The sequence below is a fragment of the Bidens hawaiensis genome, unplaced genomic scaffold, assembly GCF_021521415.1.
Source record: "Bidens hawaiensis isolate Kalapana, Puna unplaced genomic scaffold, B.hawaiensis_p1.1 tig00041867_1, whole genome shotgun sequence".
Lineage (NCBI taxonomy): Eukaryota > Viridiplantae > Streptophyta > Magnoliopsida > Asterales > Asteraceae > Bidens > Bidens hawaiensis.
The window spans coordinates 110,939-126,359 of NW_027497424.1; the positions used below are offsets into that span (position 1 = coordinate 110,939).

Below are 15,421 nucleotides of genomic sequence, written 5' to 3' on the forward strand. Positions count from 1 at the left end.
AACTATGTTTAATTTGTATATGATAATTAGGTCATCTCTGCTTTAGGGCCTGTTTTGAATATTGCTATATATGGTGGAAGAGTACAAATCCATCACATATATAGTTTGTTTGATCTTTACAGGATCGAGAAAGTTATAACTTTATTGAAGTAATTACAGATGTTGAGATGGCTATGGATGTTAAGGAAGCTTTGGAAGGACACTGCATGTATGATGTAAAGGTCTTCATTTAGACAATCTCTACCACCATGAAAAACTGTGTTGTTATCATCAGGAACATATGAAGTTATATAGAGTTTGGAAAACAAGATGTTGAACTGTGGAATACTAGAGTGCAGGTACATCATATCTTCTATTACACATGGTTATAAATTTACAACATCTATGATACTATTTGATAGCAGTTACTAGAATCCCATACCTTCTAATATTTTGAAGTACTATAGAACTACTGAAATGACATGTTCTACAGCTTATGGGATGTTTATTAGCGAGGAAAGCTGCAATATTGAATCTGAAGCGATGTTAAATTTTCCGATTAATATGACCATCATGTTGGTTTACATTGTAAGTTTTTTTTATGTGATACTATAAAATTTTTAGATGTAAATTAATTTATTAAGTTTGTCATATATTTTTTTCCTTGATTCAAGGTACTTTTATGAAACAGGTCAAGAGTCCGGCCCATGCGCCTTCTTTTTATAAAAACATGAACACGAACACTAACACTGGTGATCAAATATATGTTTGATTTTGTGTACGCTTATATAAACAGATTCCCGACCTTGTAAGTATTTTATATTTCATAGTTGTTTGATTTGCTTAAATGCTAGCTAATCCATTTATTTCTTTTATAGACAGCTCAAGACACAGCGGTTGCTACTAAAACAGATATCGACAACTTACTCGAGAACATGATGCCACACTTTTTTTCTTACTAAGTTTGGTATTACTTAATTAGAAGAAGTTTTTGTAGTTTAGATTTATATATTGTTTAATAGATTTTGATAGTTTAAATTGTAAAATTCTTGATTTAATGCAATTTTGTCTAGGAGCAATTTGTATTCTGAAGTTTATATTATAAGATTTTGGATTTAATGCATTTCGATTCATCGTGTTAGTTTTGGCGTATTTTGGTTGTTAAAATTATATGGTTTAAATAGATTTGGAAGGTTAAAATCAGATTTTGGCTATATAAATTGCTAACTAATGTTTATTAAATGCTCTTTTGACGCAGTTCAAAAATGCGGCTAAAGATCATTTTTTGTAAATGAGAGTTGTTTATTTAATTGCCGCGGTTTGGGAGAATTTGACGCGGTTTTTAAAACCACGTCTAATGAAAATTGGAGCTTTTGCATCAAAATTTTTTGACGCGGTTTAAAACCGCATCTAAAACTTTTTTCCACCACGTCTAAAGCTAGTTTTTCTACTAGTGATGGTTAACAATCACCTCTGTCGGTAATTAGTGACAGAATGATAACGAAATCCGATAATTTATTTTTAAAAATATTTCATGGGAATATATGTCGGTAGTTCAGGATATGATTTCGCCCTCACACTTTTCAGTCAGCTACCGGAGTGGGGTCCATTCACGACGTACTACCCGTTAGTAATTATGTCCAAAGATGGCATTCCAACATCTGTGAAAACCTGAAGTGACAATGTTCGTATGTTTTACATTCTTGACCAAACCTCCTTCTTTTGTAAACTCGGTGTTTATTTGGTGGAGACTAAATATTATTATCGGTGTTCCCGGCATTAAATTGGTGTGGGTGGGACAAGTTTTCTAATAGTATATTATGTTGGATTTATGGATCGGTTCAGTTAAGTCAACGTGGCTGAATGAGTTATGACCCGTAAGAGTTACACCTTGGGCAACGAACTAAAATCCGCTTACATCGTTTAACCGGTAAATGACGAATATAACTATGACGGAATTATTATTTATAATAGTTATAAATAGTATAGTTTATTTACTAAGTAAATAAACTTGTTCGGGCTTTAAACGAGTTGGACTTTGGAGGTCCGGTTAGGTTTTAATAATTATACTTATATATAATTATAACCTAAAAGGAAAAAGCAGATCTTGAAAAAGAAGCAGAGATAGCCGCCAAAAGCTCCAAAGAAGGTGGAGCTTTAGCTCCATGCATTTGTTGGGTTTTTCACGTAAGAAAACAAGCCAACCACCATCTTGTTTAAAAGCCGATCATCACCACCGCAACACAGCCACCGCCGCCGTTTCCCGCTCCGCCGTTTGCTATTCTTGTTGCTCGCTGCTGCTGATCGGAAACCGCCGCTGCTACCGACAAAGGTTGTCACCGCCGCTGTCCGGTTGATTGTTCGTCAACTAGCGTCGTTCGTTATCCCTCGGTGTCTCGACCGGTTATTCATTAACCGAGGTATATATATTATCTCATCGGTAGTTAATAATATATTATTTATTATATCCGTGCTCGTATGTTTTGTAACCGGATCCTGTCGGGTTTAGTTTCGGTGCTGATTACTCGTTTATATTCCGCTGCGCATCTATTAATTAATTGGATTAATTATTATTTGTCATATTTATTAAATCGGTTTTTAATAAATAATTTTTTGACTGATCACCACTGGAACCCAACAGTGGTATTTTTAGCCTTGGTTACAGCGTACGAGTCGGTACCCGGTCTTTTAACCGGAATTAGAGCACAAACTTTAACTAGTTTTAAAGTTTCTGGTCTAATTAATTTTAGGGCAACTTTATATTTGTGGTCAAAATTTTATTTTTTTTTATTTGACCAAAAGCTTGCCCGAATTTTGGTTGTTTGTTATGCAATATGTAAATCTCGCCCGACCGTGTTTGTGATGTTTTGGTTTTGGCCATATGGATGGTTCAAATTTGTAATAGTTAGGGTTTTTCCTTTATTATATTTATTTTTGTAGTATTGTATTTCATCTATAAATATTGTAATAAACGAAGACCTAAAGACAAAGATCATGGAAACTAAACGGGAGTCACGAAGTCAGTGGGAGTTGCTGAAGACGACGATTGGATGCACTCAAGTCCATCCTTATGGTTGTTTGCGTGTTATGACCCCGTGACCCGTTCGATCTTGCTAATAGGCTCTAGCAAGATCAAATAATTATTGGCCATATAGATTTACATATTTATTTATTGCTTTTGTGGTTGCTTGTTTTTATAATTGTTATATAATAACCAACCTCATACCAATATATATATTTTAAAAGGAGTTTTAAAATATTAAAAACAATCATAATAAAACAAGTTCTAAAAGGGGTTTTACAACTTGTCAAATTTTGACTTTAAAACAAAGTTTGATTTAAAACAAATTATAACCGATCATGTTTTGCAAAATTAAACTAAAAAATTTGATTTTCCAAAACTAATAACTTAATAGGTAACTATTAACTTAAAGCTGGTTATTTATATCGCGACAAACTTAGTTTTAATAGGTTATATAAAACTAAGTGTCCTGAGAGATGAAATGGTTCATCAAGCTGTCCCGATTAATATAGTAAAACTGGACTCTTACTCTATTCGGTAATATTTAAAATTAATCCCAATTTTAAAATCAATAGTCTATGTCATCCTACTGTAAGCCACACTTGAGGCATACTGCGAAACTTCAAGTGATTGGAGCTACAGAACCGCACTTGATTTCTAGCCTATCCCTTCAAGGTAAAAGGGTTTCGTCGACACATCCAGCCCTTTCACAAGTGACTATACTAGGGTGACTATTACTTTACTCTCTTGTTACGTGCTACAGCTGTCTGGAGACTAAGGTGGCATAGATGAGGCTAAACGTATCTACTTAGACAAATGTTGTCTTAATAGGCCTCATAAACGAGAGTTGTGCTCTATTCACAATTAACAATCGTTGTCTGTCTGCCTAACCACTTAATAATGTTGCGTGCTACAGCTGCCATTAGTAACTGGAAGCCAGATTCTCAAGTTCCTATTTACTAATGTTATTGGGTCATTAATAATAGGATTAAATTATTGAAAATACTAATTAAAATTTACTTTTGCTTATTTAAACAGATGTCTACTGATAATAACTCCTCATTCACTCTCAAGGCTATCCTTGAGAAAGAAAAGTTGAGTAGCACCAACTTTCTTGAGTGGCACCGCAATTTGGGACTTGTTCTTAAGATGGCAAAGAAGCATTATGTTTTCGATGGACCTGTTCCAACCGAGCCTGAAAATAATACTGCTGATGCCAAGAGGGTTCTTGACAAACATATGGACGACTCTGCTGAAGTCGCCTGTATTATGCTAGCCACCATGTCTTATGAGCTTGCTAAAGGCTTGGAAGATTCTAGTGCCTATGAGATGCTTGAGCAACTCAAGGGCATGTTCCAGAAACAAGCCCGTCAAGAACGCTATGACACCATGAAACAGCTCATCAGCTGCAGAATGGAACATGGATCACCTGTTAGTGCGCATGTCGTCAAGATGAAAGGGTACATCGAACAACTAAGGAAACTGGATTATCCCCTCTCAGATGAAATGGCTTCAGATTTCATCCTGAACTCTCTTCCCAGATCTTACGACCAGTTCGTAATGAATTTCAATATGAATGGTTGGGTGAAGACAGTGCCGGAGCTTCATGGAATGCTTAAGACGGTTGAGATGAATATTCCCAACAAGACTAATCAAATTCTTATGGTTCAATCTGCTGGTGTCAAGAAGCATAAAACCAAGAACCAGGGTCATAACGGTAAAGGCAAGAAGAAGGTTACTGTTGCTGCCAGGTCTGTCACCAACACTAACAAAGGTGTTGCAAAGGTACCACCGCCGCCTCCTGAGGAGCGCCAGTGCTACAAGTGCAACAAAATGGGATACTGGAAGCATAACTGTCCTGACTACCTTGCTGAGCTGAAAAGGCAGAGGACCAATGGTGAAGCTCCTTTAAAGGTATTTCCATTTACGTTATTGAACTTTTCACTGTCTCTAGCAACACATGGGTATTTGATACTTGATGTGGTTACCACATCGTTAATGTCTTGAAGGGGCCTGAAAACTGGAAGAAGCTGAAACAAGGCAGCATGGAACTCATCGTTGGTGATGGGAAGAGAGTCCTAGTTCTTGCAACTGGCACATATCGTTTTTCTTGTCCAGCAGGCCTTGTAGTTACTTTGAATGACTGTTTGTTTGCACCTGGTTTGACCAGAAACATTATTTCAGCTTCTTTTCTATTTAAACAAGGATTTAAGTACGCTTTTAATGGTATTGCTATTTCTGCCTACTTGAATGATATCTTTTATTTTGAGGCTAAACCTCGAAATGGTATTTATGAGATTGATGTTCAAATAAACAATAATACATATAATCTTTCTAAACGTATCAGATCTGGCATCAATGATACATTTCTATGGCATTGCCGACTTGGCCACATAAGCAAGGCACGAGTTAAGAAACTCCAATCCGAAGGGATTCTTGAATCCACAGGACTAGACTATTTTGATCATGCGAATCCTGCTTAGCTGGAAAACTCGCAAAAGGCTCCTTCACTCATAAGAATGAACGAGCAAAGGATATGCTAGGAATCATACATACTAATGTATGTGGTCCTTTCAAAACCATGTCTAGGAAACATGAAAGATACTTCGTTTCGTTTATTGACGATTATAGTCGATATGCTTATGTGTATCTTATGAAACACAAGCATGAAACTTTTGAAAAGTTTAAAGAGTTTCAAAACGAAGTGGAAAACCAACTTGGGAAAACTATTAAAATGCTTCGATCAGATCGAGGTGGAGAGTATCATAGCTCAGAATTTATACATCATCTGAAAGAGTGTGGAATTGGTTCACAGATCACTCCACCTGGCACACCCCAACACAATGGCGTGAGGAAGAGGAGAAATCGAACCTTGCTAAACATGGTTCGATCGATGATGTGTAGAACTAACTTGCCCAACTCCATTTGGAGCTTTGCCCTTTTTGACCTCCGCCCGCATTGTCAATCTAGCTCCAACTAAAAAGGTAAGCAAAACCCCATATGAGATATGGCATGGGAGTAAACCCAATTTGTCTTTCCTTAAAGTATGGGGATGTGATGCTTATGTCACTAGTGATTCTGATCATAAGCTTGATCCTCGCGTCGTAAAAGTTGTTTTCGTCGGATACTATAACCAAAGCGGATATTATTTCTTCCATTCTGATAAAAATGTACTTTTTATCAAAAGGAATGGCCACTTTCTCGAGAAGGAGATTCTCGATCGAGGAACTGGAAATAATATTGTCGATCTTGAAGAAATTCAAGAAACCAAAAACAACCATTGAGGAAGTTGGAACGTCTGATCAATAAGTTGTTGTTGCTGATACATCAGACATAAACACAAATGTTCGCAGAAGTAATAGGACTCGCGTACCGAATTCTAAAAACCTATGGCATCTAGATGGTCCCGAAGTCCTCTTAGTAGCCGAGTCAAGCGACTAACCTACTAATTACAAATCTGCTATCTTAGATCCGGAATATGAGAAATGGCAAGGTGCCAAGAACGCCGAGATGCAATCTATGCGTGACAATCAAGTTTGGAACTTGGTTGAGCTACCCCTCGAATGTCGGGCAGTAGGGAGCAAGTGGATTTTCAAAACGAAAACCAACATGCATGGAAATGTATACTCCTATAAAGCACAGCTAGTAACGAAAAGCTTAAATCAAACTCAAGGTGTTGACTTTGGTAAAACCTTCTCGTCCATTGCTATGATCAAATCGATCAAGGTGTGCAAACTGAATAAGTCCATTTATGGACTCTAACAAGCATCTCGCATATGGAATCTTTGTTTTGATTAGAAAATCAAAGAATTTGGTTTTGTCAGAATGAAGATGGGCCTTGTGTTTATAGAAAGGCTAGTGGGAGCACTATATCATTCCTCATCTTGTATGTGGATGATATACTGATCATTGGAAACAACATTCCTATGCTTAAGGAAATTAAGCACTGGTTGGGATTTTTTTTTTCGCAATGAAAGATCTTGGTGAAGCTGCTTATATTCTTAGAATAAAGATCTACCGAGATAGGTCTAAGCGGCTTCTAGGGCTAAGTCAAAGTACATACATAGACAAGGTAATGACACGCTTCTCAGTGGATAACTCCAAGAAAGGAGCCGTCCCTATGGCTAAAGGAACCGTGTTGAACAAATCGCAAACTCCGGCAACAGACATTGAAACTAAGCACATGCAAGCAATTCCATATGCTTTAGCGATTGGCTCGATCATGTATGCTATGTAATGTACTAGACCTGACGTCTCGTATGCGTTAAGCATGGCTAGTCGTTTTCAGCAAAATCCTGGCATTGCCCATTGGACTGTAGTAAAGAACATTCTTAGGTACCTGAAAAAGACCAAGGATATGTTCTTAGTGTTTGGAGGAGTGGAAGAAGAGCTCACTGTAAGGTGTTACACTGATGCCAGCTTCCAGAATGACCGAGATGTTTTTCGCTCACAATCTGCTAGGATGAAGAAATTCATAGCCCACCTCGATCTGGTTTCAAGTTTTCGAATACCGATCGACATAATTTGTAATAACACAGGAGCCATTGCTCAAGCTAAAGAGCTCAGATCTAATGACATGGCCAAGCACATTCTAAGTAAGTTCCACTATATATGGGATATACTGGAACAAGGAGACATCATAATAAGAAAAGTAGACACAGATCAAAACCTAGCTGGCCCGTTCACTAAACTGATGACTCAGGACAAGCATGATCATCACAGAGATGCTATCGGTCTTAGACTAGCTAGTAGTTTGTTTTGATTTAGTATTTGGATATGTGAACATTTAAACAGTTATACTTTTAAGTTCTCTTTTGATTTAATGGTTAAATGCAAATGTTGAATAATATAACTGTGTTCGGTTTTAATACATTTAATCCATGGATATTGTATTCTAAATTATCCGTAGTCGGTCAGACTCGTGGGAACGACTCTGAATTAAGACTATTCTGACTTTGGACTCAAGGAGTTGACTACCAAACTCACAGACCTCATTATGAATGACGTTGGATGTAACTCACATCAAATCATCTTCATGGATCTTAGTCATAAGATGTTATATTCGTATACTCATTTAGTATCCTTAGACCTGATATACATATTAGAACTTTCGTTTACTAAAGGCTATTCTTTGATCAGTGTCAACCGTTGTCGCATAACTGCCAGCTATAAAGGCATTGGTTGGGAATAATCTGAAGTTCAGTGGGAGTTGTATGTAATCAAGATGGGATTATGTACTCTTACATGATATGTAACAGTTAGACATCTTGGCGCCCTCGTTGATTCAAACTGATGAAGTGTGAGGCCTCACCCAAACTTACTGCGTGTTTGATTGGACCACTTTGATTCTAGATCGAGAATAATAATGATTGAACGCAATATGAGATTGAATATAATTCTTGTCTCATTGTTCAATTGACGTCTTATATGGAAAGGATAAATGAGAACGATTACCATATGCTCATTATCTTGCAATAGTGTATTCCAAGATGTTTTGGTTAATGACTTTAAGATGTCATAACTTGTTAGGGGCAGCTATGTGTAGCTAGAGCACCGCTGGCTGTCAGCGTTAAGGAACCTAACCAAAAACCGTCCAAGTGGGAGACTTTTGGATTTATGGACCGGTTCAGTTAAGTCAACGTGGCTGACCGAGTTATGACCCGTAAGAGTTACACCTTGGGCAAGGAACTAAAATCCGCTTGCATCGTTTAACCGGTAAATGACGAATATAACTATGACGGAATTATTATTTATAATAGTTATAAATAGTATAGTTTATTTACTAAGTAAATAAACTTGTTCGGGCTTTAAACGAGTTGGACTTTGGAGGCCCGGTTAGGATTTAATAGTTATACTTATATATAATTATAACCTAAAAGGAAAAGGCAGATCTTGAAATAGAAGCTGAGATAGCCGCCAAAAGCTCCAAAGAAGGTGGAGCTTTAGCTCCATGCATTTGTTGGGTTTTTCACGTAAGAAAACAAGCCAACCGCCACCGTGTTTAAAAGCCGATCATCACCACCGCAACACAGCCACCGCCGCGGTTTCCCGCGCCGCTGTTTGCTGTTCTTGTTGCTCGCTGCTGCTGATCGGAAACCGCCGCTGCTACCGACAAAGGTTGTCACCGCCGCTGTCCGGTTAATTGTTCGTCAACTAGCATCGTTCGTTATCCCTCGGTGTCTCGACCGGTTATTCATTAACCGAGGTATATATATTATCTCATCGGTAGTTTTTAATATATTATTTATTATGTCCGTGCTCGTATGTTTTGTAACCGGATCCTGTCGGGTTTAGTTTCGGTGCTGATTACTCGTTTATATTCCGCTGCGCATCTATTAATTAATTGGATTAATTATTATTTGTCATATTTATTAAACTGGATTTTAATAAATAAATTTTTGACTGATCACCACTGGAACCCAAGATATTATTCCATTTATTTTGGGTGAGATGCTTTGGTGTGTCTCGGCTCCTTAAACAAAACCCTACATGATAATGCATAAGTCGAGTTACTGGTGCACGGGAAATTATTATAGCTTGTATTATTTAAAAACGTAATGCATTATATATTTGTAAGATGTGAAAGTTAATGCAATAAATAATTTGTTATTTCCTACTATGGTCCGTTAATGTGCTACTTATAAAAAGCTTGCGTCTCTAAGAACAAAATAGCTAGCTAGGGTTGTATTATATATGACTTCATGAAATCTAAACACCCCACTAACACATGTCAAGGCCCGACCATTCATATATTAGTAATCGTACTCAAGCATCTCTAATATTAAAAACTTATTATGACCTAAGGGGCTGCTTGTTTACATTTAAATGAAACCATTCAGATGAAAACATCTGATTCATTCAGACTTCAGTCTTTTTGGTTCTATACAGAAAATATCTAATTAATTAAAATTATGTATGAATCAGTCAGACCCATATTGATGCTGAACGAAACAAGGGCTTATTCAGAATTGACTCATTCAGATCTGAATAAACCAAATAGGCCCTGCTCTGCTCTGGCTTCATTAAAAATAGACAACTCTAACACGTTACAAGAACCTATCATTAGTATACCTACACCTGTGTAACAAAAAGAAATGTTAATTATGACCAAATATTCCTTGTGTAACTTAAAATTCTAAAACCAACCCAATAGCACATCTTTTGTATTTCTGCAAGTACTTAACAATATAGGACAATAAACCAAACACCAAAATTTTGGAAAATATACTAAAGTAATGCATGCATGAACTAAGCAGATACATTAATGGACTTCAACTTCATAACTTCCCTATCAACAGCTTTCTTCAAGAAACTTTCTTCATCTAATATCATCTGAACAGGCAAGAAACCAAGATCATTCGCCATAGCAAGCATCATCCTCTTCGTCTCGGCTTTATACTCCTCCAAATCCACCGTTCCATTCGAATCACGGTCAAATTGGATAAACAATGAATCATAGACACGAGAGAGCTCTTCCGGGTCGGGTTTCACATCAATCCCAAAATGGGTTTCAATCATTCTAAGAGACTGTAGTTCTTTCAATAGCTCCGAATATGACAACAGACCATCATGGTTTGTATCCAAGTAAGTGAACCGATCTTGAACCGAACCGTTAAACGCTTCATCGTCTTCGATAAAGCCGAGAATGATGGCACCGTCTAGTAGCTCAACACTCATTTTTGTTTAATATGTTTTTAATTTTTGTTAACTTGTTGGTATTGAGTTGTGATTTAGTGTTAAGTAATATATATAGTTGTTAAAAAAGTACATGGTAATTATTGGTAATGGTTTCATGGAGCTGTAACTGATGCGTGCGTTCAAACAACGCGGGTTGAGTCATGTGGTTTTTGATTTAACTTTGATTATTTTAATTCGTTTTATTAGTAAGGCACAATTATGCAATAAATAAAGTATATAAATCATATTCCGTGTGCCCAAGGCAAAGGTTTTACATGTTATATTTGCAACTCTTCTAGTAAGAGTGTTTAACCATAGGGATTTTCTTTTATGTAAAACTAGTTTTTCTTATCCGGTGCGTTGTGCCGGGGCAGTTGGCAAAACCCCAGCACTGAAACCCGGACGTTAGTAAAACCCGAGCATTACGACGATGAGTTGACAAGAATTCGGTCAATTTCAACTTAAGGTACCGGAATTAAAACAAAAGGATCGGTAAAACTCGGGTGTTGCGGTGGTGAGTCAGTAAAGCCTGAGCGTTGTTGGTCTCGGGATTTGTGGCGGTAAATTGACATAAATTTAATTTGGTTCAATTACGCTCGTTATGATACCGGAACTACGAAACAAAATAAAAAATACAAAAAAACTGTCTAATGTCGAACCGCCACTTGGACCAATAAAATGTTAACGGTACCAAACTTTCAATTTATATATATTAGATAATAATATTAAACTATCTCCGTAGGTAATTACTGACAGAATGATAGCAAAATGCGATAATCTATATATATATATATATATATATATATATATATATATAGATATATCTATATATATATAATTGTCTACATAAAAATTATATGTGCCATGATGTGGTTGTTCCCCACCCCCTCTCGAGCTACCAGATTGCTTCACTCCTAAATGGTGGCTTCTTATGCGTTTGACCCGAATTCGCAGGTATGAGTCTTACCAAATCCGAATAATCCTTAAACGGGTTATAGTATCTCATTTATTTATAAAGCCTTTCATCATCAAACAATAATTTTCGCGGGTCATTGGTCTCACCAAATTCGAATAATCCATAAACGGGTTATAGCATCTCATTTATTTATAAAAGCTTTCATCATCAAACAATATTTTTCGCGGGTCATGGGTCTCACCAAACTCAGATAATTTTTAAACGGGTTATAACATCTCAGTTATTTGTAAAACCCCTTAATCATCAAACAATAAATTTCACGGGTCATGGGTCTCACCAAACCAGGATGATCACTAAACAGGTTATAAGATTTCATTTATTTGTGAAGCCCTTTTAACATTAAATCTTAATATAATTTCTGTCATCTACATATTCCTTGTCGCTGGTCTATCCTCTCAATCACCGGTTTACTTATGATTACCACTCACCATCGTCAACCCCCCTCTCATGCATCAACTACTATCGTAACCTACATTAACTGCCTCTTTTTCATAAGACAAATATTTGTGTTCATGATTGTTCGTTTTAGAAAAAAATCAGCATATTCGTGCTCGTTTATGTTGGTTCGTTAAAAATCTAAGATACATATCTCAATTGAAAGAGCCCTAACGTTAAATAAATATAATTAACGTAACAAACTACCATATATGTATTAAATTCAAACAAAGCTATGCTAAAAAATAAAGCAAATCATTACAAAATATAAAATAGCAAAACGATTAAAAACGAAAACCTAAATAAAACCCCATAACACGGGGGCTAAAACCTAGTTTTTTTATAAACATCTCATAGGATTGCATGCCGGTAATTGAGGATATGATTTATGATAAGATTACTGTTCACGCTTTTTAGTCACTTGTTAGTATCAGGTCCATATGCGATGCACTATCCGCTAGAAGTTAGGTCATTTTTGGAAACAGGGACTCACGAATTCATTTTTTTCAAGGGAGCCAACGCGTCACCGCCCTCAGACCACATGGATGCAAACAGTATTTTTTACATAACATTATTTTATTTTATTATTATTTTTATTTTATATATGTAACATTATTTAGGTCATTTTTAGAAACATGAACTCAACCAATTCATTTCTTTTATGAGAGTCAATGTGCCTTCACTCTCAAACAACATGGACATAAACAGTAATTTTCTCATAACAATATTGAATCACGTATGTGCGTTGTGAAATGTTAACTTTTTTGTCAAATTTAAAATAATAATATTGATAGTGTAGTAATGGTTCAAATGTAATATAGTAATATACAAAACAATAATGAAAATTATATAATAATAATATAACAATTATTATAATTGAAAAATAATAATAATCATAATACAATATAATTATAATCATAATTACAATATAATAAAAAATATAATAATTATAATAGCAATAACAATTGTTGACTCTTTTGACTTTTTCATTTCTTGAAAGAATGGAAAAAAAACACCACATACCCAAAGGAATGAGAATACTAAAAATGGAAGGAGTTTCAGTCCTTATGGAATGCTCTATTCCATTCATGCTTGGTAACCACACATGTTTTTTTCCATTCCTTTAAAATGACCTATTATATTCCTCCTTCCATTACTTCATACCAAACACTACCTAAATGATCGACCGTACATTTTGAAACTTTTCTATCTAAAATCAATATTCTCGCCTAACCTAAACCACATGTTAGGTTGGTTTCTAGGTCGATTGAACTTTGCTAGGTAATAAAGGCACCAGTTATCCACACACCCTTTGACTTATCCACACACCCTTTTAAGAGGGGTTGCATACGATAGTATAGCCCCTATACGATCGTATGTAGGATGTGTGGATAACCAAAGGGTGTACGAATAACATATCCCGTAATAAATAGTAAAGGGATCTGAAATGTAATTGTAACGTGGCATATGGGGATATGGTGAACATGTATAATTGTACTTAAACAACCTGTCGATGAATGAGAAAGGTAGCTAACGATTTTGAGAGTAAACTCCTTCTCTGTCAATCATCCTCCTTCTTCTTCTTCTTCTTCTTCTTCAGCTCGCTTACCATTTTGAATCTATCAAATTTGAAATTTAGAAACTGAGCTTGAATAAAAAGATTGCAAAACCGACTCGAACACGATTTTGATTCAAGTTCATTTGAATAATTGGTTTATGAAAAGATAAATAAAATACAATATATATTGAAAAAAAAAAATATACGTGTTTTGCAAATAAAGTTTGAAGATATTGAAAATAAAGTTGGAAATAATCGTGCTAGAAGTTCGTCTTTGTAGATGTGGTGTTTCGGGACGGTTCCGCCATGCGCTGAAATTCCGGCGAGCCTACGGTTCTTTTCCGGCCACGATTCCAGAGATTGGAGATGTACATCAAACTCCGGCATGAGTGTCGGTTATCTCTATTTATTGTCGGAGCTCGGAATACCAGTGAATGATTAAAAAAAATAGTAGCAGCGGCGGCTCCGGAGAGATTGATGATGATGTTTGGAGGGTGACTTGTGGTTGAGCACGATTTTTCGGCAGATGGTGGTCGGCGAATTTTTCCGAGCTATCATGGCGCAATACATGCCGTTGGACAACCAGGCAGAGATTGAAGTTCACGGGACTCGGTACTCGTGTTCTGTTTGTTCAGACGCTATGCTCCAGTGACGGTCTTGTTTTTCCAAGGCTGCTGATGTGACCGGTCCGGAGGAAGATCCAGTTCAAGGGAGTACCCATGGTCGGCTGTTGGAGGTGATTGCCGGAGCTCCGACGTGTATTCCGGCGGTGGTCTTGTAAAGATGGTAGCTGACATAAGGACATGCTAGGGTTTTTTTTCTTGTCACCTTCACATGACATATCAGATTTGAGGTGGGCTTCCTTCCTATTACATAATGGGCCTCATATAATTTGTTGGGTCTAGGTATGTTTTTAGGTTACACTTTAGTTGGATTAGGCTTACTTGTAGACTGCTACATATTGTGGGCTTTGATTGCTAAACCATTTAAGTGTTGGGTCAGATTATAAGTCTTGGACAACTGATTATGGAGCAGGCTGGTTTGAATGAAGTTGGTTTTTTGGCAGATTTTGAGGTGTTTTTGGGGAGTAGTTTATTTTTCGTGTTGACCAAACTAAAGAAAGTCAAATTTGTTAGGGTTTTCGTTATTGTTTAACCGTGTTCAAAGCTTGTTATTTTTATACTATTTTCAAGGCGTTCGAGAAGTTGAATTTGAAAGGTGAACTTCGAACGAATTAATAAGCTTTGCCATTCGACCATTGAAGCCGGTATTTTGAGAACAATTTGTGGATATTCGAGCTCATCTCAACTTATATTGCTTAAGATACGAGATGGATAAAGAAGCGAGAATTCCTTCATGAATGAATTGGGTGAGTCATACCTTGAAGGGGTGAATTGAAACGAAGAGGCTTCGGTTTATCGGGTGATTTATGAAGACGTGAGATACGGTTTGACAAAGCTTTGATATTACAAGTCAAGGGGGTGACTGTAAGGCTAATAATTTATGACTTGCGATATTAAATGTGAAACTCATTAAATATTTTATGGTCAAGAAAATAATTAAATTGGCGAGAAATCCCGATACGAGACGAGAGCTTCGTTGCATACGTTTAGCTTCAACGGAGAGTGCTTCTAGAATATTTACGTTAAGCTATAAATAGGGCATTATTGTCTTCTATTTGTGTGCATTTGTATGGTGAAATCACCCACCCTATGGGAGCTCACCTTGGGTGGGATCGGTGTTCTTTAATATTATGAAATCATTTTAAACCGAT

At 36.5% G+C, this 15,421-nt stretch overlaps 1 protein-coding gene across 1 annotated transcript; it reads right to left on the reverse strand.

Moving 5' to 3' along the window:
• Window positions 1-10,180: 10,180 nt before the first annotated feature.
• Window positions 10,181-10,678, reverse strand: LOC143593273 (uncharacterized). Its single transcript, XM_077072958.1, has one exon. It carries the CDS (start codon window positions 10,676-10,678, stop codon window positions 10,250-10,252), a length of 429 nt encoding a protein of 142 aa, XP_076929073.1. The 3' UTR covers window positions 10,181-10,249.
• Between the last annotated feature and the right edge of the window lie 4,743 nt (window positions 10,679-15,421).